This window comes from Fringilla coelebs (assembly GCF_963513975.1).
Source record: "Fringilla coelebs genome assembly, chromosome: 9".
Lineage (NCBI taxonomy): Eukaryota > Metazoa > Chordata > Aves > Passeriformes > Fringillidae > Fringilla > Fringilla coelebs.
This window is the reverse complement of record NC_140067.1, coordinates 10,062,073-10,087,161: the sequence shown is the minus strand read 5'-3', so window position 1 is coordinate 10,087,161 and position 25,089 is coordinate 10,062,073. Positions and strand designations below refer to the sequence as shown.

Genomic DNA, 25,089 nt, shown 5'->3' with positions numbered 1-25,089 from the left:
CATCTTTCTGCAACCAAAACATGCTCCCATGACCCACAGGGGTGTTGATGAGGAACCAGCTACAGCAGAGTGACCCTGGTAGCTTCCCCAGCCACAGGCAAGGGCAAAGCTCCATCCCAAACACAGAAATGTAGTGGGACTCCTACCCGCACCACAAAACTGCAAATTCTCAGCATGGCTGGATTTGGGGAGCAGCGTCATACATCAGCATGATGCCCTTTTTCAACATGCCCTTCAGCAGTTTTGGTGTTGCCTTGATGTACACAGGCAGTGGTAACTACCAAGGTGTCTGGACATTCCTCTGCTGTCACAGTGACACCACAATTTCAGTGTCAGATGAACCAAACAGAGAAGTATTGGCAAGTGAGTCGTGGAGTGGACCCAGTCATCCTCCCCTGAGCTGGGCAGACAGCATGTGCCTGTTTCCTGTAGTCCATCATAGCATTCCTCAGCAGTTCAAAACTGTATTTAAAATAATGGAATGAAAGCTGAAGAAAAGCACTTTCTTCCAGAGCCCTGTCTAGTCTGTTTTCAGTAGGTTCCTTAGAAGAGGTCCTGCCAACAGACACTCCTACTGACTGCTCCTAGACTGCTCAGCTGTTCAAAGCTAAACACGTGCATTAAAAGATGCAATCTCACAGGCCTCTGCCTGTGTCTGCCCAGGAGAGGTTGAGGCACATGGAAAACAGATAATTTTTCTGTCTGCCTTCCAACTGACAAAACTGTCTTTTAACATATTGAATATTGGAGTTCAGTAGCTTGCCATCAATGCACCCAAGTAATTAAAAAAAATCACTATTAAAACAAGTGCACACTATGGGATTTCACTTCATATGGCACTTTCCTGAAGCTACGCATCTCACACGTTTGCAAAAAATAAAGGTCAAGCACAACCTAGAAGCATCCATGCCTCTGGAAGCCATAGCATCCAGCTGAGAGATACTGATGGCCCCACCATCACCCAGGAGTAACTCTTCCATGCAGACCAGCTCAACCTACTTGTACAAGGTAAGTCCTCTCACAAACCAGAGGGGTCTGCTTTATTAAATATGTGGCAACTGAAGGAAGCTAAATTGTTTCTATCTCTTACTTTCTTTGGCTGCTTGGCTTACAGCACTGAACTTGGAGGACAGAAAAAGAAATTATATTAAACTCCAATTAAACTGTAATTACATTTAATGAATACCAAATACCTGACTCATTGAATAAACTGTAAGTGGAAAGATTATTTTCTCATAGTGACTCCCATGAAATGGCAATACATACCTTTTAGGGAAAGTATTTTAATTTTAAGAATACAGAGTTCCTCTAGGTGTGTTTCTCAAGTTCATCAAGCCATTATGAAGTGGAATTTTAGGAAAATGGAGGGACATAGACACTCTTTTATATTTCAGAAACTGTTTTTATATTAATCTCTATTTTAATTGTGTTAACAGCTGCTACCTACAGATTTCCATACTCTGAGAAGCAAATAGATTTGAGGAATTAACGCATGGCTCTTTAGAGCAGTTTTTAAAGCTCACTGGCATGGTTTTTGCTTTTCTTTCCATCTTTCTCTCCATGTATTCTTCTGGCAGAGGTGGACAGCTCATCTATTGGAAAGTGCTGGTTTTACTCTTCAGAGAGCAACTCAACCCAAATCTCTGGAAGTGACTAAAAGGTGTGTTTGGAAAGAAACATAGAATAGCTTGTTTTGGAAGGGACTTTTAAAGTTCATCCAGTCCAACCTCCCTCACAGTGAGCAGGGACATCTTCAACTAGATCAGGTTGCTCACAGCCCCGTCCAACCTTACCTTGAATGTTACCTCTCTGGCAACCTGTGACACTGTTTCACCACCCTCAGTGTAAAAATCTTCTTCTGTACACTTAGTTGACTAGTTTAAAGTCATTATGCCTTGTCCTGTCACAATGGGGCTGAGCTGAAAAGTCTGTCTTATAGGGCCTCTTAAGTATTAAAAGGTCACAATAAGGTCTCTTGGGAGTCTTCTCTTCTCCAAGCTGAACAACCCCAAAGCTTCCAGCTTTTCCTCACAGGAGAGATGTTTCATCCCTCTGCTCATCTTCGTGGCCCTCATCTGAACCTACTCCAAGAGGCCTAAGTCTTTTCTGTGCTAAGGATGACAGGCAACCTTTCACAATCTCAGCCAGCACTGATGCAAATGGTTTCTACCATTGCAGGCACCCTCAGGACTGTATCTGTGGAGCACTGCACCCTGATGCCATGGGAGGACAGGGTATAACAGCCTCATCCAGACATTTCCCATCAGGAGGAGGGAGGGATATGGAGGCAGATGCAGAGGTGCCATCCAGAGTCTCTGATTATTCTTGCCCAAAACTCCTTCTGTCCTTCCCTGCCAGGCTAGCAAAGTACCAGCCTGTCTGTACAAGGACACATTGCCAAGCATAGGCACACAAGACTCACGCTGCAGAAATCACACACATGAATACAGAGGAATGTATCTGCTCCATAGGTACATTTCAATACAGGTCAGAGTGCTCAATCTGGACCAGATTTCTACTCTCGCATCCTTTCTGATACTTTTTGTTATCAGTTATGTCCATCTGCCACATCCAACCTCGTGCATTGGATCTCTGCAGCATTATCTGGTCTTGCAGTTTCGAAAAAGTATAAAAACATAAAACTGCACAATTGTAAAATTTCACTGGTTATACCAAGAAGCATGAGGTACTTGGGAATATAAGCAAGCTATAATGCCTTTATCTTTTTGTATTTTTATTGTCTATTCCTTCAGGGAAAAAAAAATCAATAAAATTTAGTCATAAAAAGAGAGCAAAGCATCGTGAAAAGATCTGTACAAGCACCTTGCATGTAGAGGGAACCTCTCCTTAAGCTCCTGGCAAGAACTTTCTTGGGCACCAGAAAAATCATCTGCATCTTCCAAAAAGGCACGATGAGCTTTATACACCTAGTGAGAGCTTTTAACAACTTCTCCACCTAAGCATTCAGCTCTCCCCTCACAATAACCAAGGTTCATGACCTGTTGTTTTACAGAAGCAGGTCAGGAGAAAGGGGATGAGATGAGGTCTCAGAGTGAACCAGCACTGGAAGACAGTTCCTGGCCATTCATGTGGGGAGTTGGAGAAACATCCTGTAGCCCAGGGAGAGCACAGACACACCAAAAGGTAAGCAAAGCTATCTCTTGAGGGAGGCAACAAGCTCTCCACCCTTCCAAGTACCCTTCCCATGCTGTGCTGTTGTCTTCAAGAAGAGTGAAGGACGAGGTAATTCAACGCCGAGGAGTAATGTCAAGCAACCCGAGTAACCCTTCCACACAGAGTCTACACCAAGCAGTTCTACTGTTTAGCAAAGGCAGAGGGGAGAGGGGAAATCAGCAGCACAGCAGACAGGCTCCCATGTAATGTCAACATCAGTGCTTTTGCTAGAGAGTTTATCTGGAAAATCATCGTATTTCTACTCTGAGACAGTTTGCTGATTACCTAAGCACTCGTCTCTGGTGTACCATCTGATAATCAGGCCTGGTCTTTCTTTGTAGACAAAGAGGCTAATAAATCTCAACCTTTGTAAGTAGAGGTGCCTAGACAAAGCCCTTTACTGGCATTTAGCAAAATGAGTATTTTTCAGAAAACATAAACCAGCAGAAAGTCAGTAACAAGTGCCGAAGCAGTTCAGGCAGCAGGTCTGCAAAGAGCACATCCTGGCTGTCCCGGGGGTCTCAAGCAAACCTACACCAGTGTCACAGGGATGATTTCTGCACCAACCTAGTAGCACCTCACTGCTTAATAAGGTTCACCAGTGGCTCTCACAGTAGGGTTTCAAATTCAGCCCCATACACGGGCCCCAGGAACAAGCACACCTCCAGCCACGATCCCACTCTTGGACCTCTTAGCAGCCCCCTCCAACAGGCCAGGGGACTTCCAAGCCAGGAAGGACAGGGGCCATGCTGGGCCCTAAGCAGCAAGGGGTACGATGTGGGGGTGACCAGGAGTCAGTGATGTCAAGGCTAGGATTAAAACCAGCTTCCTAATCCATGCTGTTAATAACAGAGGACTTGCCAAACCTGGTAGGTGCAGCCTTTTTGTACCATTGATACACACAGATGGGGGTTCTGCAATAATTTTGCCTGCTGGCTTCAGTACTTCCCATTTTCACCCAGCTCTGGACATGATGCCAGACCGAGAATCACGGCAGAGTCTGCAGCAGAATGCTGACCTGGGACACCTGTGCCCATCCTGCAAAACACAGCCATCACAGACACACAGACACACTCAGCTTCACTTGCTTCAAGGCTTTACATAGGATACACAAACACCTGATCCAGACCCCCAAGAGCAAGAGAAAACCAAGAAACCATCACTGCAGTACAGGAGCATTAGATGGGCTGACTGTTGGTCATGAGGTCATCATCTAGAGAACCTCTGAATGTCCTTAGATTGCAGCAGGCTGGAGGCTCCATTCAGCTCACAAAGCTGAACCACAAGCACACACCAAGCAAGTCATGCAGACTCTTGTGCAAGAACACAGCTGCAGTCTTTACAAACAGGAGAAAGGATGCAATAGAGAAATTTCCAGAAAAAGGAGTTTTGGTGGGAGTTAACGAGACAACTTCTCTCCAGAATTTAGGTGACTTGCAAGGCCGACATTTTGGGCTCAGCTCTAGAAGATGACGTTGTCTTTAGCAAAGATCAGGTGCAAGCTGTGAGATTTATCACATTTGTACAAGCATATGTCCAGCAAGTCTCATGGGGATAAGGACAGCCAAAGTAGTTGCCCAGCCTTCTAGCATTAAGGTTGCAAAACCATTTCCATTATAACCCTCTGTTCTCACACATTTATAGGTTTCTGAAAGCTCTTCTCTGGGGAATAATGTTTTCTGGGCTTAGTCTTTTTTTTTTTTTAAGTTTAAATAAAATACCATCAGACGGTTTTGAGTTACAGCAGAATAAAAATAAGTATTTGTTTTTACAATGTGAAAATATGGAAGGGGCTGGTTGGTTCTGGAGGGGACTCCACCTAACACAGAGGAGTCATTTTGCATCAGGCTAGTACAGGTGGGACAAGCCCTCCACGGGCTTAAGCCTGTAGCCACAGAGGTAGGGGAAAACACACCATGGTGTTGATGACAAGACAGGGACAGAATGAACAACTTGAATACACTGATTCCCACAGTCAGTATTTTAGCGATTGTGCTGGACAAAATTGAAGCAATGGACTCACAGGAAGAAAAGCTCCAAGCAAAAGGAACTTTAAGTTTCATTTGATGATTATGGCAAGGAGGGAAAACACACTTGGAAAAACAGTTAACTTTTTTGGTTGAATTAAAAAAGCAAACAAAAAAACCACCCCAAATCAACAACAAAACCAAACCCCTGCTCCTCAACTCCTCTGAACCCTCTGGGATCACATTTACCACCTTCATTCCATATCTGGGGAAAGGTGGCCACAGCTCAAAAGCAGCTGTCCTCAGCAATGACAGTAAGCAAGTAAAGAGCAATAATCTCTTCTCCAGCATTCATTTCAAGTGGCCCACAATTACAGTACCAAAAAGAAAGTCTTAAAATGCAAACATGAATTATCCTACCACTCTGAAGGGCTCCCCAGATAATAATGTGCAGGCCCACAGTGCCTCTGAGCCACACATTTGCACAGCACTGTGTTTCCTCAGTCTTTCGACCTTTCCTCAGTCCTTCTCTTCGACCTTCCCCACCACAGAGGAGAAGAGCAAAATTTCAAGAGCTCATAAAGAGGTTACAGGATTTTGAACGTCGGCTAACATGAGTGTGTTTACTTGGTGATCACCCAATTGAAACATTTTTTAGCTGTAAATACAATTATCTTAGTTGGTAGATCACAGCTAGAGTTATTTAAGAATCCAAACTGAGGTCTTTACACATTCCTGCAATAACAAAAAATTATTCTCTTTGTCATTAACCTAAGGCTGGCATGACACGCTGCCTTGCAGCTGCACCGTGAAGAGGCGACCTGAGTCCCTGGTGCAATGGAAACCTGCTTCCCTGAGAGACTCTTGGAGCACCAGGGAACCTTTGCACTTTACCTCTGTACAGAAGGGCGTAAGCTGGGGATGCACCACAGGCTGAACATACATGTGAAAGGTGGATTCGATCTCCATCGTCCTGCCATTCAGCTTCAGGATAGGGAATTCGATGATTTCCTGAATAGGGCAAAAAGAAAAGCAGCTGTTAATTTAAAACAAACAAGAAATGAAGCTGGAAATTATCCCATCTAACAAGGTGGCCTGATAGTCCCCAAACAAAAATAAACTCAACACAAAGCTCTGCAGAAGTGGGAAGGCGGTGCCACAGCACAGAGCACATCCAACACCACCAGAACAGACAAAAATGGTGCTGATGCTCATCGCAGCCAGGAAAGGCTGCAAGGAGGTCTCTGTGCTCAGCACTGCAGCTGCCTAAGCTGAACCTAAGGAAGGTGGTCTCATACCAGTCTCATGTGCTACCCAGGGAATATGAAGCTGTACTCATAATGGGCTCACAGCTGTTTGGCAAAGACATCGGAGGGGCTGTGCCCTCCCCAAGACCAGTCTCAACCTTTCCAGCCCACCATCCTTTTAGAGGACACCATCACAGAGACAACAGGGACTACTGCATGAAGCACCTCCTTCTCTGGAGAGGCTGAGGAGGACTGCCCTCCTCCAACAGCCTGGGAAGGAGTTGAAAGCTCCCCCCAGATTCATCCCTATGGGATACAGCACAGTAGCAAGCTCTGCTTCATTTTCCTCTTTGTAGCCAATTTATGCTGATAGGGAAATAAAAACTCCTTCATCAGAAGAATGTTCAATTATTTGAATAATCAGCAATCAAAAATTTACATGAACCTGTTAATAAAAAGTTTAAACAAATCCAGTTGCGATGGATTTCTCAATTATTAAAAAATATACATGAAATTAAAAAAGCCGCCCACTGAATAAAAGCGATAAAATCCTTTGTGTTCACCCCCCTCCTTCTCCACTCCCTTTCTTCCTTCTAGTTTAATGTAAGAGGAGAAGTGACAATTTGTTTGGTGTCTTTAAAGAATAATTTGTCTATGTTATTTAATAGAGATCCATGGCACCAAGGTTCTGGAGTGCAAATGAGCCTGCTGAGTGATATCCATGCAACAAGCCTCTCAAATCACTTCTGGAGAAAAACAGAGAGAGGGAGAGAGAATAAAAAAAATATTGCTTTTTAATATTCAAAAACAGTTTGCAAAATTTAATCAAAGCAGAGCAAAAGCTAACATTTTTACCACTTTGACATTTTTATTAGTGCTTTCATAAATTTTTAAAACATGAATGGAATTAGTTTAACAACAAAAAAAAAACTGCCTGAAAACATCTGGAAGAGACAAATAAGAAATAATAAAAAATGAAAAAAAAATCCAACTCCTGTGAGTAAAATTAGCATGTGAAAAATGCAGCCGCTGCAGAGGAACTAACACACTTTTTTGGACCGTGGTTGCAACCCTCATGACCTGCAGGCGGAAATTATCGTGAGGTTACACATATGAGCTGATGACATCACCACCCCACTAGGCAGCAGGAGGGCAAGAAGCTGGGTGGGTAAATGGAAACAATAGATAATTTAAATAGCCAGGAGAAACACCCAGTTTCCCGGGTGGGCAGAGCCCAGAGACAGAGCAGAGTGGTTCCCCAGTGCAGCAGCGGCACAGCCCAGACCAGGGCACATGGAGAGCATGTGCTGCTGAGATGGAAAGTTAGAAAAAAATGTAAAAATCAAATAAAGTGTTAATAGTGTGGAAGTGCCCAGGTGTAGACATTGAGCAATGAAGGTGCACAGGACGCATGGCTTAAGCATTTCCTCATGATCCACTGTGCCACTCCCTGTGCATGCTGTGCTGGAAGAGGCAGAGCAGATGGATGGGCACATCCTTCCCTACTGCCATACCACCCCACTGGGAGTCACCAAGTTTTCCCAGGAAAGAGAGCAAATTTGACCCAGAGGCTCCATGGGAAGGAGAAGACGCATGCCAAACCCTTGAGTATTAGCCAGTTTGCCTGTTGTGGTGCAGCCAGACTCACCAGCTGCAGCCACCCAAAAGAAACCCAAGAGAGTAAGAAATGCTGGATACAGCCAATCTTCCCCTCAAAGGGGCCACCACAGAAAGGCTCTGAAAGCAGCAAACTTCTGTTCAGAAGGAAAACAGAGTGCAAAGTTTGAAGTCAACAGACAGGCTGCCATAATAGAGCCAGGCTTAACCTCAGAATAATACCATTCCATCTTTCAAATGGGTCTGGGGCACCTCACTGCCCTTTAGGCCTGCATCCCACCCAGAGGGTGACCATGGAAGCAGGCGAGCTCACAGCACAGCAAGACAAACATTTCCCTTTCCAGAGAGGGACACACACCATCTAGATTTCATAGTAGGGCTGTGTTGCAATGCTGGGATGTACCCTAAGGGACCACAAACATCCTCGGGGGCCATCAACTGCCTGGATGCAAAGCGAGACTGAAAGACAGCCTGCTGCTGATCTGATACACAAAGGCGTCCTCGCCTTCCAGAACCAAAGGCAAAAAGCACTTCCAGGAGGGTCGGATTAAGACAGACGGAGGAAATAAAAAGCCATACTTAAAAAATGTGGAAAATGTAACAATATCCAGAATTACTGTAAGTCTGTGAGAAGTGCATGACCAGGAGCAGGGGTGGAACCCCAGAGGCAGCCATAGCATCTTAGGAGAAAGTGCAGCCACTCTCTTGGGCTTATTGGGTCAGTTTTTGAAACAAGTGGTAAAGAACCTTTCCCAAAAGGCTGTTTATCTGCACGCTTCCTATAGCGGAGATTTTCCCAGTCTCTGGCAGTGTTTGCTCCACTGGTATCTAAGGCAACAGATACCAGCCCCATGAAATCAGCCCCACTCCTCACTAACGACGTTAGCCAGTCCTGCAATGAAATTTAACCTGTGACACTGCTGTACTTTTCATTTAAACTTTCATTTGGAGAGAAGCAGTGTTTGGAGACCCTGCAGTTTGTCCTGCTAATAAAGACAAGTGTTGGGACCTTTAAAGGTGCCATTCATCTTTTGCCTTTATTAAATTCAATTTTCTTAAGCCCATGATACATCATGAAATTAAGAGTTGACATTCCTGCAGAAACAAAAATATCTATCAAACATAAACAGAAAGGGGGGAGAAAAGAGGCCTCTATTACCAAGAATTTATGACTTAAAGTAGACCTGTTTCCACTTTTTTTCTCTCTCTCTTTTTTTTTTAACAAGCATATGGTTTGTTTTAGATATCTGAAATGTTATTACAGATCTAGAATTTCATTAGTAATTATTATGAAACGGTGAGCACTTAGACACTCAAACACACAACCCCCCAGGAGACTGTGATGCAGGAAGGCAGCCGGGTGCTCTCTCATGTTTCACAGCAGCCCAGTGAGCTCAGCATGCTCAGCTCCATCTCCACCATTCAAGGACCTTCACTGCTTCTTCCCAGGCAGGAAAGGTGGAGGAAAGCAGCATGAGGGAGTTAAGGGCAGAGATTCACTGACACTTCCTTTCTTCTATCAGAGCCTGATCATCCCTAAGTGTTACCTTGAGATCCTCACATATATCCACTCCAACACTGAGTAAATGTTCCAACTTTGGCAGTGATTTGTGCCAGCAGCATTTGGGGCTTCTAAGCCTTCCCTCTGCCCCCACCGCTAGCTTTTCCTTATAGCACAACCAGGAGTTATGGATGTGCTAAAATAATGCAGAGGGTGTCCAGAGGCTGCAAATAGCCGCGAGCTACCAGAAGAACAAATGTACTCATTTGAATTTTGCGAGCACTGCAATTAGGTATTTTATTTAGCACTGCAAAGTAACTTGAAAGGAAATCCAAGATTCAAACCACCACCAATAAATAAGCAGCTTTTTATTTTCCTTTCATTGTCAGAGAAGTTGAACATGTTTTCTGTTGAGAAATTCTGCACAAGGCTCCCAATTACACGCATTTGCATTTATATTGTTGGAACACAGAGCTTCTAAAATCAATATTAACACGCTTAAAGAAAAAAAACATCAGCACCCTGTCCCTCCCCTCAGCTGTGCCCCCAAACACAGTAACAATAGGAACCTAGAGAGCCAGAGGCTTATACAGATCCATTACCAGGTCCACTCTCTTTATAACACTCCTACATTTACTATTTCAAGGTACTCCAAGCAAATCTATGTGACAGCTTCCTTAGAACTTTTGTCCTTCTGAAAAACCAAGGGTTTAAAAAAAAAAGTTTCAGGTAGAAGTCTTCTGTGCAACCTGGCTGTCCCTAGCCAGTGGGTTGAGCAGCAGCAGGGTAACTGTGGAATGGCTAGGGACTTTCTTCTAAGAGGGATTTGAAAAATTCTTAATGGCATGTGAAAGCACTGCTATAAAACCAGCCCTTCCTCACACAGTTGTCCTATATGAAACTCCCTTCCCTTTAACACCAGAGCACGGATGTACCAATTCAGCTGTCTTGATCTTCTTGCTAATAAAAGAAATGAACAAGCACAAGACTATACTTGCTAAACAATTTCCAGTCAGAGAAGAAAGCACCTGAAATTACCCTAATTCCCATAGAGGAATCTTATTGCTTATCCTTTTTGCTTATCATTATAGAGAAAGAACAAAGTGCCTAGCAAGAGCTTCCCAATTCTCAAAACCTTTTAATCCAGATGCCTATGTACAAAGTGGACAGGACACCCTTCAGGACACAGAGTTATATATTTGAGGAAGACCGTATGGCCTATTCAGTTCAAAAACTACCAGAGAATAATTTATCCCTCACTCTAACCCCCATGTGAAGAAGTTTAATAAACACAAGAATAAAAGATGCCCATAAAAATCAGAGCTGACTGTTCAAAATGCAATAAAAACAAGCAGAGGCTGTTGAGAGAAGCGGATTTTGTCTGATAAGGAAAAGCATAAAACTTCTTACCAAAAGAACCGTTTGCACCTTCAAAAAAGGTAAGGGCAGAAGAGGCAAGGGAGTGTCTGTGGAGGGACAGAGCTTAGCACCAGCTCATTTTGTTCAGGGATGGTTCCCCCCCCTCCTCTTTAAAGAAAAAAAAAATCATTTTATGCACAAGGAGCTTATTTCTTAAACAAACACTCGTGTTTTTGATTTACACCACGGGCTGCTCCTAAATAATTTATGGCGGGTTAAATTTATTGCACAGCCCTGGCCGGCTGCAAATTCGAATTGCCAAATAATTAGATTTTAGGGCAATGCTTATAAATTATCCGCCGATTTGTCCGGACTTGTTTGTCAGTTGCTTTGTGCTTCGGGTCATCTTTGGCATTTCGCTGTTTGTGTTTTAATTGCTGATTTACACTTTGACAGATGAGAGTTGATGCCTCCAAGATCGGGGAGAGGGTGTGGGGGCGTTGAAGAGCAGAGAGAATCAGAGCTTTTAAAGCCTTGTGATTTTCTTTTTTTTTCCAAGGCAATTAAAATCGAAAAGGGACATAGTAAGGACAGCACTAGCCTAACAGATCTGCCTCCCCAGTTTCCATCCTCTGCCCTAATTATTATTTTAACTAAAGCCATTTCCAAGTGAGCAACCTTGCACTGGCCCTCAGGGGCAGTAACCAAGATGACCTCATAGGTCTTTCCCCCACTTCTAAATTTTTATTAAACTAACCAAAACAAGTACCATAAAGGCAACACCTCTCCAGTGCGGAACAGCAGGACTTCTGCTGAATCAGGGCTATGCTGGCTTTCCAAAGGATGTCTGCCTGCACACACACTGCAGAGCCTCTCAGTGCCTCAGTCCTGGCTAAGTTACTCTGTGTACTGATTAAACCTCTCAAAAGGTCTTTGGGGAAGCAGCTGACCTCCAAATTTCTTTCTTCCATCACTACCTAGCTTAAAATACACATAAGCACACACTTAACAATTTGATACATTTAAAAGTACTACTATATTCTAGAAAAGCATGAAGGGAAATAGAGATCAAAAACAAAACACAGGAGAACTGGAAGGAATATGGGAAGACAATGAAACACTGGGATAAGATGACGTGAAGAAAAATTCTGCTGCCTGACCATTGATTATCCAGTGTTTCTTCTTCCACCTGCTCTCCAGTGAACCCCACTGCCTACCCCCAACACTCAGGCACTGGAGCCCAATGCCAAAGGCTGGATTTCCTCAAAGATAAATTCTGAGTTGCATTTTGGGTTCTGCACTGACATCAAATGTGGCTCTTGTTTCCCAGTGCTGCCTTACAACTCTGAGGGTGAGGGACCATTTCTCTTTCTTTAATAGAAGCTGAAATCCCCATCTAATCACATGCCTCCAGGAGCTTCAGCTTTAAAAGAGACATCTAGTCCATGCACCTGCCTGAGGGCAGCATCATCACCCCCTAAATAATTTCTGACTTTGTCTAGGCTGTTTTTACCGACTCCAATAAGAGAGACTCACATACTCCCCAGGCACTCACTCTATCCTCCTGTTTCATTAGTCTTAGCATTGGAAAGTTTTTCCTAATGTCTAATCTCAATTTCCCTTGCTGTTGTTTAAATTCCCAACTGCTCTTCCTACCCACAGCAGACACAGGCCAGAACACTGCCTTTCTCATTTTTGCAACAAAGACCTCATCTTATATACACCTCTCATCACTGCATTAAACACAACCCCAATGCCATCCAGCCACACTCACAGCTGCATTTTGCAGACCCCTGCTCACACTCACTGATTCTCTCATTCACTCTATTGAAATAGTATCTTTTTTTTCTTCTAAAGAGTATGGAATATAAAGTGAAGTACTTCATCAGCTCAAGTCCCTTCTTAAAGGGCCAACAAACGGAGGATCCACATCTCACAAACAACACTTTTCTCCTAAACTTACCACTGTGGTCCTTGGGAGTTTTGCCTGCCATTGCACGTGAAATCTTGACAGCAGGCTCACAACCCTTGTCCTGCCATCCTTAACAAAACTTTCAGTAAACATTTTCTCCCAGGCTGGTTCCTACCTCTCACCACCAGCATAATCTCTCCCTGCCAAAACCCACTAAGCTATTTTATCTTTCCAGAAGGACCCAGACATCAAGAATAAGGCAGAGTCTCCCTCTGTTCACACATGGGATGAGAAATATAGACCATCAGACATCAACACTTCATTGTGTTTCTTCAAGCACTATTGACATATATTTAACCACCCAGAACGTCTCTACTGACACAGCCAACAACAATTTAAGCTTGACAGTTTGGGGGAAGTTTAGCCCTCAGACCAAGTTAAAAACAGCACACACACATATTTCCAAGTATTACCTTTTCACTGCAGGATGGCAACTACACTATATACTTTTTCACATCCACTCCTCTCTATGGCAGACAAACAGCCAGTGCAGTCCCTGCTGCAGAATTATCAGATCATTCCAAGTCCCAACCTCTTCACCTGATATTGAGCAGGACAAATGATCAATGTTCCCAACAACACTAAAACATCTGGCATGGGTAGAAAGGGCACATTAGTGCATGTAAATGAATACCCAGGGTTTTACAGAGATCACAACTAGCTGCTGATGACAGCACATTTCTGCCTGACAGAGAGGAACTAAATAATGTTACGAAGAGTTATTTTGCCAGCCAACAAGTGCACAGACCAACAAAGACAACACAGGGACGGTTGCACAGCAAGCTTGGCATAAAGGGGAAAATGCCCACAAGATTTAAGCATGTCCTGTGTCCTTCTCACTAAAAGAGCTGAGTTGCGTTGCTTCTTCATCAAAAAGGTTTTGTTCAAAGCTAAGACAAGACCACTTTAACACAGCAAAGACAATTTCCCAGGAACCACAGCAGCCTGAAAAGCACCACCCCCAAGTAGCACTAGCTGGGCACCATGCCATGAAAGAATACTGCCTAGTTTTAAAACATTATGCTGGGAGTGATGCAAAATACTTCCCATGCCTCAGAGGCTGTGAAAGAGCAGCAGGCACACACTGATCATCGACAACCACACCGGGCCACGCACACAGCAGGACAAGCACAGCAAATTACAAACCTGGGACACCCATCCCCTTCGCTTCAGAAATGCACATGATGGGAGTATTTCAAGAAGCACACGTAGCCCTAATCAGTGGCTTTAATGGAGAGGCAAACAATCCAGCAGACTTGCACATTCCTGAGCTAGCTTGGGTCTTTTCCTTTCAGGGTGACTGCTGCTCAACTACTTTCTGCTGTAACAACAAGTCTACTTAACTTTGCAACTTGTCACCTAAACGATGTGTAATGTTTGCGCAGCTAAGGATACAGTGTTCAAACAGCACAGGTGGGAAATTACAGGCCGGGATGCATTACTGATGTGGGGTCTCTGCACACTGTGAGGAAAAGGGCAACATGACTGATTGCTTTAAAGTAGTCATCTCATCGGCCTGCCAATAACCAGCCAAAAGCTGAGCAGGTTAGGCCAGGTTAGGACTGCAGCCATTGGCCACCCGAGTGCCTTGGTATTTTAGACTTGTTGCTATTATAATGCTGGGTTTATATCTTTAAATAAAAAAGTGCTTTGATTTTTTTTCGTACATCAGATGTCTTGCTTGGTGGTCTCATGGCCGTGCTCTCCAGGAGACTCGGGTTCAATAACTGTTCATGTTCTCTAGCTCATCAGGTTTAAAATAAATACAGCTAATTCTTTTGCCTGAAGTCATAACCCACCCTGTCAGATTGATATGGGTCACAGCAAGGTTGTCCCCACTTACTGGGAGAATGAGGGAGGTCTCCAAATGCAGGTCTGAGACACCAGGTGCAGTGCAACCCTCTAAAGCTACAAGGCCTAAAGAAGTTTGTTCAAAAACTCAATACAAACAGGAAAATGCATTTGAAAGGGCTCTTATATGAACTGTTTCCTGCCACTCTAGAAATTTAAAGCATTCTGATGTAAGAACAATAGCATAATAACAGCCATAACTGGCAAAGAGGTGATAAATATATACATATTTACTTACCTGTAGTAAAAAGAAAAGAAAATACTTTCAAGTCACTATGTTACATGTATTTTTAACAGCATTTCTCTAGAAACAGCATTTAAGAAGCTGAATGGAGAAGTAGGTTATTAAAACTACACCCAAGCCTAAGATGCATGAACATAGGTAATTACAGATTATATTTTACTGTAATACTTATGGTGAGTTAAAGTTGCCATGGGAAACAAGCCTCAATTTCTTTATTTTTCAGCAACTCATGATCATCCTCAATAAAGGTTTTGGCAGGTGATTTCTAGTGCATTGAGCTTAACAGCCACACAAAAACAGTGCAAGAAGAAAGTTGCTATGTGGGGATGTCTAGATAGAACAGGCAGGCACAGGCACAGGTCCTTTATCCACCTCTGGGTAGGACTGTGACAATGTCTGTTACTGTGTGAGACACCTGCATTACCATCCTGGCCTTCAGCTGGGATCGCCTTGAAGCAGTCTCCACAGAAAATGATGTGGAAAGCACACAGAAGGTACCTTGCAGCCTGCTCCCCAGCAGATGAGTGATCCCTCCATCACCTCCTCCTGCACCAAGTTTGTGATTTCAAGGTCATATTCCTCCTACAAAGCACCTTCAGCTATGGTTCCCAAGGCAGCTTCGCTATCCTCTATCTAGTCACCCTACACAGAGAGCTTGGCAGGGACTGCACATCTGTTGATACGGCCTAAATTTGGTGGAAATCAGCATCCATTCTCATTACAAGGTCAGTCTATAAATCACAGCAGCTCAGAAGCAGAGACACACGACTCAGTTGTCCCTGCTGTGGTAACAAGATTGTGGATAGAGCAGGACAGGCAGCTGTACAGATCATCACAGCCACTCCAGCTGTACCTGCCCGTGACTGGGAGCTGGATGTGAGACTGATGTTCAAGGGAAAACACATGTAATGTTCTTTCACAACAGCACTCAAGGAAATACACACTGAATCTCATATAACCTTCTCCTGCATTTGTACTAAATATTATCTTACAGAAAGACTGGCTCCTATTTGTTAGTACACTTTTGCCAGTCACAGTATGCACTATGATCATCCAGATTTGTTTGAACACCAAAAATAAATTAGTAACTGAACATCTGCTTAGTCTGTGTCAGTGTTTATGGTTTTATGTTGAAATGGTGAGTGATGTTTTATATTTATTAGTATACCCAGTTTTATCTGACAGCAATTATAATTTAAAATTCTCCCAAAATAACAATCTAAATGCATGCTAAACAGAGTTGAAGTATCTAGGATACACTAACAAAAAAAAATCAAGATATTTTTGCATTTAAAAAGTACTGTTTAGGAGGACACAGAAAACACTGCCTGTAAACAATTTATTCTTCTGCTTCTAGTCACAACCTTCTTCAGCAATGAGAAGATGTGAACGTTTCATATTTTCCCTTTACAAAGAGTTTGAAAGAGGCCAATTACTACTTCCCAAATGATTACCAATTTGTGTGAATCTGAGACAATGAACACCTGAAAAAACTGACATGAAAAAACGCAACTTTATCATTACCAAAAGCTCATTTAGCAACTCAGCTACTCCTAGATTCAGCTCCTTCTAGGAGGTCAGAGATCTGAAGCTCTTCTACGCTTCCAGGCAGCAGACATACAGAGCTTGAATTTTATTTGATTTTCATTTAAGTGGCTTTAATAAATTAGAGTAGAGATTAACATCATATATAGAAGGCTAATTTCAAATTCAGCTTTGAACAGATCTGATTTCTACCTTCAGACTTTTTATATTTGAAACAAATAATTTATTTTCATCCACTCGGCTGAAGTTGAAGGCAAGATACTTGGCTTGCTGACTGAAAGAGGCACACCTCCTTACTGCATTAATAAAGGCAGCCACAGATCTGACTCTGTGGAGCTGCTTAACACAGTCATTGAAAGCACTGACCATCACAAACATTGGTGTCTACAAGGACGAAGGGACAAAAGAGCAAGACTCCCACTTATTAATGCATCTTCTCATGAAGCTAAAGCTCCATATGTATCCAGCTCTATGGGCTGACAGTGTATAAAAGCAGGTACTTATAAACTCTTACCAGACAGTAAAAGAAAAAACTCAGAGCTGAAAAATGAAATACACCACCACTGTGCAGGGTCCACCGACCTCCACAGAATGACAGCTCCCAGCTGACCCCTCTGGGCTTCAGATCACATTCCAAAGGCACAAGGTAAGCTTTAAAGAGATGCGAGAGGCCAGCCATAAACATCTCTTGCTGCCAACCTCTAATGACCTTTGGCTGGCTAAAACACTACATGACACAGACTGTGCAGTTAAAACCCCACACACCTTTCCTCTCTGGGATGGTCCCATTATTCATGCATACATCCAGAAAACCAATAAAGCTGGGCAATTTCTATGTGATGTAAACAAGCACTGATCGAGGGGCGTATCTTCTGAAAGCAGTCAGAAGTCAGGGCTGCAAGGATGTTCCTGCTCCTTTGTGGGTATAGGGAACGTGAAGGACCCTCGATGCCTGACACAGGAGTGAGTGGCAGAGCACAGGGCAGCGGCCACAAGGCACTCAGCCAGCAGTCTCAGCCACCAGAGCCACAATGCAGACGGTTTCCCAGGGGAATACCACTGTCCTTGACCCTCCTTGATCCCCATTACTGAGGCCATACCACGAGACCTCAGAGAGAGATCGGGCAATGTGAAAGGGAATGGAAATTAAGGGGACTTCAGGGCTCAAGAATGAGCATGAAGGACTTCCCCAGGGATAAAGGAAGCAAGGCTGCCAGTTACAGAGGAGCACAAGTAAATACAACGGGAGGGGGGAGCAGATGTGGCAGTCACTCGTCTTAGTGTACATAAAAAGATAGCTCTTTCAGTATTTCTTGTAAGAAGCCAGAATATTTTGAAGAACAGTGAGTGAGAAATGTGAAATGTGCTGTATGGTGGGAAGTGAACCCTTGCAAGATTTTTAGGCTGAACTGGCTAAACTTACAGCTATGCCTACCCACTTAAAGTAATGTGGATAACAGCTTGGCTTAGCTCTGTATGCACAGCCTTCTCATCAAATCCCACTACATCTGAATTTCATTGTATCTAGACTTCTATTTTGCAGGTATTAAAATAAAAGCAAAAAAAATCATCAGTATCACAGTGAAGATCAGCACATGACCATTTCTAGCTCCCATCTCTGACCTCAGACCAAACCTCCAAAACCTGTCTATCAATCCTGCAGTGAAAGATTCTGTCACTAAAACTTTGCAGAAAACATCAGTGAAATGCATGGCACAGTTTGCTCACCATGACATACAGCCTAGCAGTGAAGAGGACAAAAGCCATGCTGGTCAGCAAAGACATAAGAGGTAGGTAAGGGCATCAACTGAAGTCTCATTTTATAACGTTTCCAGATTTTGGCAGGCAGCTTCAGCCTTTCCAGCTACATTGAGACCCATGTAGCAAAAGTAATTTCTTTATTTGTCAAACTAATTTGTTGGTGAGGATGTGAGGGACTGACAGCCCTTTCAACACATTATATGATGCAGACAGGCACTGAACACAGCAGACTGGAAAAACAACACTGAAGAACATCTCCATCTTAAAGGTGCTATCTCACCAACAAAATATATAGCAGATCTGCATTGGCCCAGACCATTACTTTCCCTGGCAAGGACTTGGGGACAAAGCTCCTTAAAACAGTAGTAATCATATTCCACTCATGCTCCTTTTTACTGCCAGCTGTAAACTAGCTCCACATGCATCATGGTTTTGCATCAAAATGTGCACAGACCAAGCCCATATCCAAAGGGACAAGGTAGATCCAATTTACAGCTTTGACAGGTCTGTGCACCCGAGGCAGAGCATGCAGGAAATAGCCTGATATCTCACTTGGGGAGCGCTTAAGAGCCTGCTAGTAGAACTGGATGCAGAGCCACAACAGCCTCCTACAAAAAGCCAGCCAAAGAGCAGGGAATTTGCTATTCATTTTCCAAGAAACACAAAGAACAGGCAGCATCCACCAAGGCACTACTGGGGAAGACAGGAGTCAAGTTTGATCCCAACTTGCAGCAACCCTTTGTTAGGACAAGCGCAAGGGAAACCACAGCAGCACTGGGAAATGCACACACTGCATTGAGTCACTCCAGTAATGAGACACCATGCTGAAAACTGCCTAAGCCTTTCATATAGTTGAAACAAAGCAAAAGGAACTTGTTGTGACCCAGTGCAGGTATTACCAACACATGCAGACCAATTACTTGGCAGAGGAGGTTAAGTCCACTTTAGATCCAAAAATTCTGTTTGTTTGCTACCAACCTAATAATCAGGGGTTTTTTTCTTTTTAGTACAGTTTTCCAGTTAAAAACCTAGGCCTATCCTGATGACAACTGAGAATATTTTTACAAATCTGTTCTACAGTACTGTGGATGAACTGTTTACAGAAAAGTTCTGTACTTCATCTGGATCTCTGTATGTGCCAAGTGGAAGATCTCTCTGAAGCTGGAAGATCTCTCTGAAGCTGAACTCTTCCTGTCTCATTACGCTCTAGAGTTAAAACCCAAGATATCTAATCTTGCTGAAATTAACTACAAACTGTTTTTCTTCTCTATTTAGAAATACCATTATGTTGCACATATTCCCATCATTCAAAATATTCATTTCCTAAAGCTGTTAGCTACCAGCAGTAGAATTTTCCCCTGCAGAATCAAACACGGCTGCCATCTATTAATGCAAGTTTCCAGCCAAAAACTTTTAGACCCTTCCCAGTTCAGACAAATGACAAGTATACGTGACTTAAAGTTGTTTTCAATAACACATGAACTGTCACTTCCTTGATAGAAATCAGACTCTTTTATTCATTCCCACCAAACAGTCCCAGCATTGCTCCTGAGACAGCAGGTGACTGGCAAGAGCCCTGGAGAACCAGCAACAGAAAGGAGGTGGGACAAACCAGAAAAAATTAGTGAGCCAGCACTGCGTTTTTTTTTTTTTCCTTTTACCCCTCAGAAGAGCAACAGCAACTTGCAAGGCAAAAATTAACATGATTAACTATTTACCTGAGGATGAATCTGCGGTTTATCACATGTAGCCTCAAAATCCAGCACTAAGAAGTAGTGATATCTCTGTGGAGGGAAGGATGACATTGCTGCCATGGAAGCTCCAAAGCCGTGGGACGCCAGTTTCCTGCTTACGATGGAGCGGAACCCTTCGAGAACACCAGCTGGGAAGATGGGGGACACAGCTTGTCTTGACCTTGAAAGTAAGTTTGGGGGAAACTTTGCTGCTCCAGTATGGAGGAGTGCTATCATTGAACATCCAGAGGCATCTGAAACTGAAGAGAGACTCATGTTATTCATGCACACCTACATCTCATCTCTTCTGGTATCTGTTCACTGTCCTCCTCTGACAGGGATTCCCTTTGTGCTTCCCAGTGGAGGTTCCAGAATCACAAATATGAAATAACACAGTAACCTGCTCTAAGCAAAACAGATTACATTTGGATTGAGCTTAAGGTGTCCAGAATCACAGGCAACTGAAAATTAACCTCTGCAAATGACTCTAAATTAAGAACTATGAGATACACAACAGTCATGGCTCCAGGCACCAGATCACACCCCACTGCTGAACCTAACACAAACCAACTAAAACACAGAATATCCAATCTAAGCCCTGTTGAAATTCTTGAGACCTTTTATCTTTTCATATACAGTGCAGCTTCTGATACATGGTAAAAATTAAACACAGCAATACACAAACCAACACTACAAATTATCCAAACAGCTTGATCCTGAAACATCTGCCAGTTCCAACAAAACATGGCATTTCCATTACAAATCCAGGTGGCTGGTGGATGGAAGGCTCTTCCCCAGGAAAGTTCTCGTTTGCTCTGTATACAAAGTTTCCCAGAGATGTGATTTTAGTGCTACACTCTACTTCTAATTTCAGGTATTTCTCCCAGAGGAGGCTATCAGTTCAACTAATCACACGCAGGTACTGCAGGAAGTGCAAAATGCAAGCAGGACTCTATAGGCTACAGTTTTCCTCACAAAGAAATATCTCACTCAGCCATCACCTTCTGATACTTTCATATAACAAACACTATTAAATAAATTGCATTGCCCATGTTGCGACAACCTGGATTTCCCCTCCTACTAATTTTCTTCTAAAACTTTGCAGGAAAAAGTTGCCAGTATTGCCATTATCCAAGATGGGTCAGCCTCAGGGCTGTTAATAGATCTACAGGGATGAGAATTCAAGACAAGTTCATGGGTGGTACAGGGACTGATAGCTAAAGAAGCAAATTGCACCAACTCAGTCCTCTTAACAAGGACAGGAGTACCCCCTCTAATTGTGTATGCACATATACACACACACCAAGCTATATAAGATATTTAAATCTATCCCCACAGCTCATCCCACTGCTTGTGGAAGAACTCCATTACTTGATGAAGTCCATGCCACCCACCTGCCCTTTTATGAGCATGGCCCCCCATGCCTGTGCTGGCTTTTTGCTCTACCATGAAGGGATGGAAGCACCCACCATGAGACATGGGGACAAAGTGGCCACGGCAAAACAGGGACTTGCTGCTCATGAACAAAGTCAGTGTTTGCACAAAAGACAGCATTTGCTCTCTCCCATCCGTTAGTCCATCAGGTAAATAATGCACGTGCCAAAACACACACTTAATGAGGTAAATAATATGCCTCGAATAACAGCTAAATCTGTATTTACCTGCGAGACCAGAGAAACTCGGAAGGACCAGATTAGGAGATAATTGCAGCTAAGCAGGTTGTGTGCTCCGAGTAAACACACATTTGGTAACCTTCCCTTTCCAAGCTTTTGAGTGAAAGGCAAAAATCAAAGAAGTTGAAATGTTTAAGACCAAGCCAGTGCCCATATTACGAATTCCATGGCATATATGCATTGCCCCTGCCTCAAGGCTTTCATGTTTTGAAGCTGTTTGCTTTATTAAAGCACTGTGCCAGACAGCAGGCACCTCGAAAACTGAAAACTCAAGTTGCAAAACCAAAAATGAAGAGCCCAACATGGCATTCATCTTGAAGGGGCTCAGTCCGACCAATTGCCTTTTCATCTACAGCTTTGGCTGTCATTAATAAATGCATTACAGCTAAAATGAAGTTACTTATATTTTCTTCTAACATGTGCCAGATAACAGATATTTAAGGTATACATGCTTTAAATTTTCTAACTACCATGAGTCTAAAGGCCCATCACAACAAATATAATCTCTCAGAATAAAGCAGCTTGTAAATTAGTTGCAGGAAAACCTGGTCTTTAGCCTACTGCATCAAATAAAACACACAGCTGGAGTGGGGGAGGCAGACAGGCTTCAACCCCTATATCAAATGCAGGCAATAAAACATGTATTATCCACCCACCCAAGCAAGATCTCTTCTCTAATGCATCTTAATTGGCAAGACCAGGGTATCTGACATGGACCCCATGAATCTTCAGGCTGGGTTGCACTACACACAGTGGTGCAGAGGTTTCCAAGCCACTGAGTCCATGGCAAAGGTAAACCAGCCACCTCAGCAGGATTCAGGCACGTCCCCATGCAGACACAGCAGCACCATGCCAGACCCTGGCATGGCAGGTCAGGGTCACAAAAGTACCATGTGACATCCATGAAGGAAATTAACAGCCAACATCCAGTGCTTGTTTACACTAACAACTTCTGCAGTGGTCCACGTCTAGCAACAGGATCAGTCTCCCCATGCTAAAAGCAGCCTCCCTCCCCACTCTCCCATGTAGCAGAGGGAGCAGTGCTCTGAACAAAGGTGTGTGAGTGGGTATTGCATGTGGATTTCCCTACACAGGCAGCATACAAACAAGGGCAACCCCACTGCAAACTCTGCACCTTCGGCCAAATGAAGTTTTAACGGTATGTTTACCCAGCCACTGCTCTGGGTGCCCTGGGAAGACCTCACATCATCTCCTTTGGCAAGGTCAGAGTGCCTCAGAGCACAAGATAGCTGGTGAGCAAACACACTTTATTAGATGTCACGTAAAGCATTTATAATGGCTATGACAATGCAAAGCACTAGTAATTATCCTGTACTTTTTTCCAAGAGAAGATGATACAAGCAATGCAGCTTCAAAAATTAAAAACCCAGCTCTAGCCATATAAATCCACATGTTCAGTGATTCCATTTCCAAACCTACATAAAACACCATATATATATTTCTTATACACACAGGATCAGATTATAATCTCAGGCAGTGCAAGCTGTCACATCTGGCAGTCAACCCTACTAGGTTAATATTTCATATCACACAGCTCAAATTCCTCACACAGATACGTATGAAATGTAATGGGACCATGAACTGAGGTTGGACCTCAGGAATTATTTTGACAGATTGTACACAGACCCAGGAAAATGTGACAGCACTTTACATTTGCTACACCCAGTAAGATGGGAAATGGCCGTATGTGGTGGGTTTCAGCTGGAAGATAGTTTGTGTTCTGTGCTGTGTAACACTGTGTGTCCCACATGACAGTACTGACTAAAATCAGCATCGATATTTTAAAAATAAATTCAGAAAAAAAAATGTTCTCTGGACATCAGCTGCAGGTAGCAAGACAAGTTCAGGCTGACCATAGCTCTTGCTTCTTTAGCAGTCCAAACACATTGTACAAAAGCACAACAGTTTAATCACCAGTAAGGAAGGAAAGCCAAGAGAAAGGCAAGTGTCAGCTGCAGCCATCAGCTTTGCCAGGGGCCCCACTGAGTGTGAAGCGGAGAATCTGCACTGGCGGCCGTTGCACGCCAGGCTTCCTACTGGGAAAGTTGCTTAGGGACAACCAAAGCAGCAAGGAACAAGACAGGGAACTCCTGCCACGTGAAGAATGCTGGTGACAAGAGCCAGCAGAGCAGTGCAAAAGCTGTCCCCTGCCTGCAGGGCAGCTCCAAAGCCACAGAGAGAGATGTGCACCACACAAGCTCCAGAGTCAAATTCATCAATGGCAGGACAAATTAGCCTACTAAGAACTTGAGCTTAATGACTCCTGGCACATAACAGAAATATGAACTTTTTACAACTACATCTAATTAAAATTACAGTTTGTTTTTGAGCCCAAAATATTTCCTTTTAATTTCCAGTTTGATAAGCTGAGTAGAGAAGGGGCAGGAAGACAACACCTAACTTCACATTGGCAGGGTGGGCCAAGAAATTACATTTTATGAGAGCCTTCACTTACATGCTAAATTACTTTGTTATGACAAGACAGCCTTCCACCATATTAGAAAACAAACAAGAAAACCCCCCACTAACCTAAACTACAAGAGAAACTGAAATTAAAAAATAAAAGCAAGCAAGTTCTGGGAGTAAAATGCTTCAGTTTATTATTTGTACAAAACCTGGGTAGGGGCAGCTGTGACTCCTGGCCTCCAACAGACAACTGAACTCAAGGCTAGAGCAACAAAAACCAATCAAAATGTAAGTCAGGTTTGTCTATTTTATTGAATTATGGAGGAAAAAAAAGGTAATAGAGATGCTTTCTGTAGAACAAAATTGCACACATTTAGTGACACCTGGAACACAGTATAACAAAAAATGCAAGACTTCAATTTTGGTAGCTGTTCAAATGCTTACTCTGAGGTCAAATGTGAGCCCATATTTCACTTGTGTGAAAATATAACTGAAGAACAATAGGGATAACTCAGGGTGTTTTTTAATCAACCTTAACCTAAACCCAAATATTTCATTAGATGAACTACAGTACAAAAATGACAGCACCTGGCTAGCCTGTGAGGCAGGAAACAAGAGACTATGAACAAGACCAGCTTATCCACTCTCAGCACTCAAACTTGCAAAAAAAACCAACCAACATAAAGTAAAACAAATAACAAAAGACAAAGCTTTTAGAACTGTTTAATAAAGTAACACAATTTTAGACAGGTAGATTTGCTTCTTTCTTTAATTTGTTAACCTCACAGTATCATCACTTGAACATGAGAACAGTATACTTCATGGCTGCACTCCCTTCACGTTTGGCTGGGTTTGTCTCCAGCACTGCTAGACAACCACACCTGTGTTTTGGAAAATTTGTAATGTCATGGCACGTCTATATGCTGCCCCATCATTACTCAGCTCAGATACAACTTGGCATTCATTATTTTGTTTTTACAGTACTCCACAATCACACCCAGGCTCTTCCCACTACAGA

General features: G+C 43.1%; 1 protein-coding gene across 4 annotated transcripts in view; it reads right to left on the bottom strand.

Moving 5' to 3' along the window:
* The window catches only part of ERI3 (ERI1 exoribonuclease family member 3), a 129,224-nt gene that overhangs the window by 99,439 nt on the left and 4,696 nt on the right, over positions 1–25,089 (bottom strand). For 3 of the 4 annotated variants that reach the window (XR_014616389.1, XM_084211564.1, XM_084211565.1), the window contains exons 2-3: positions 19,957–20,231; positions 6,036–6,152 (exon numbers count right to left, since the gene is read on the bottom strand). Coding sequence is in view for 3 of the 4 variants with exons in the window: in XM_084211564.1 (XP_084067690.1) it covers positions 6,036–6,152; positions 19,957–20,208 (369 nt within the window). In the remaining variant the exon portion in view is untranslated. The remainder of the gene's footprint in view (positions 1–6,035; positions 6,153–19,956; positions 20,232–25,089) is intronic. The other variant, XM_084211566.1, reaches the window with a different exon arrangement.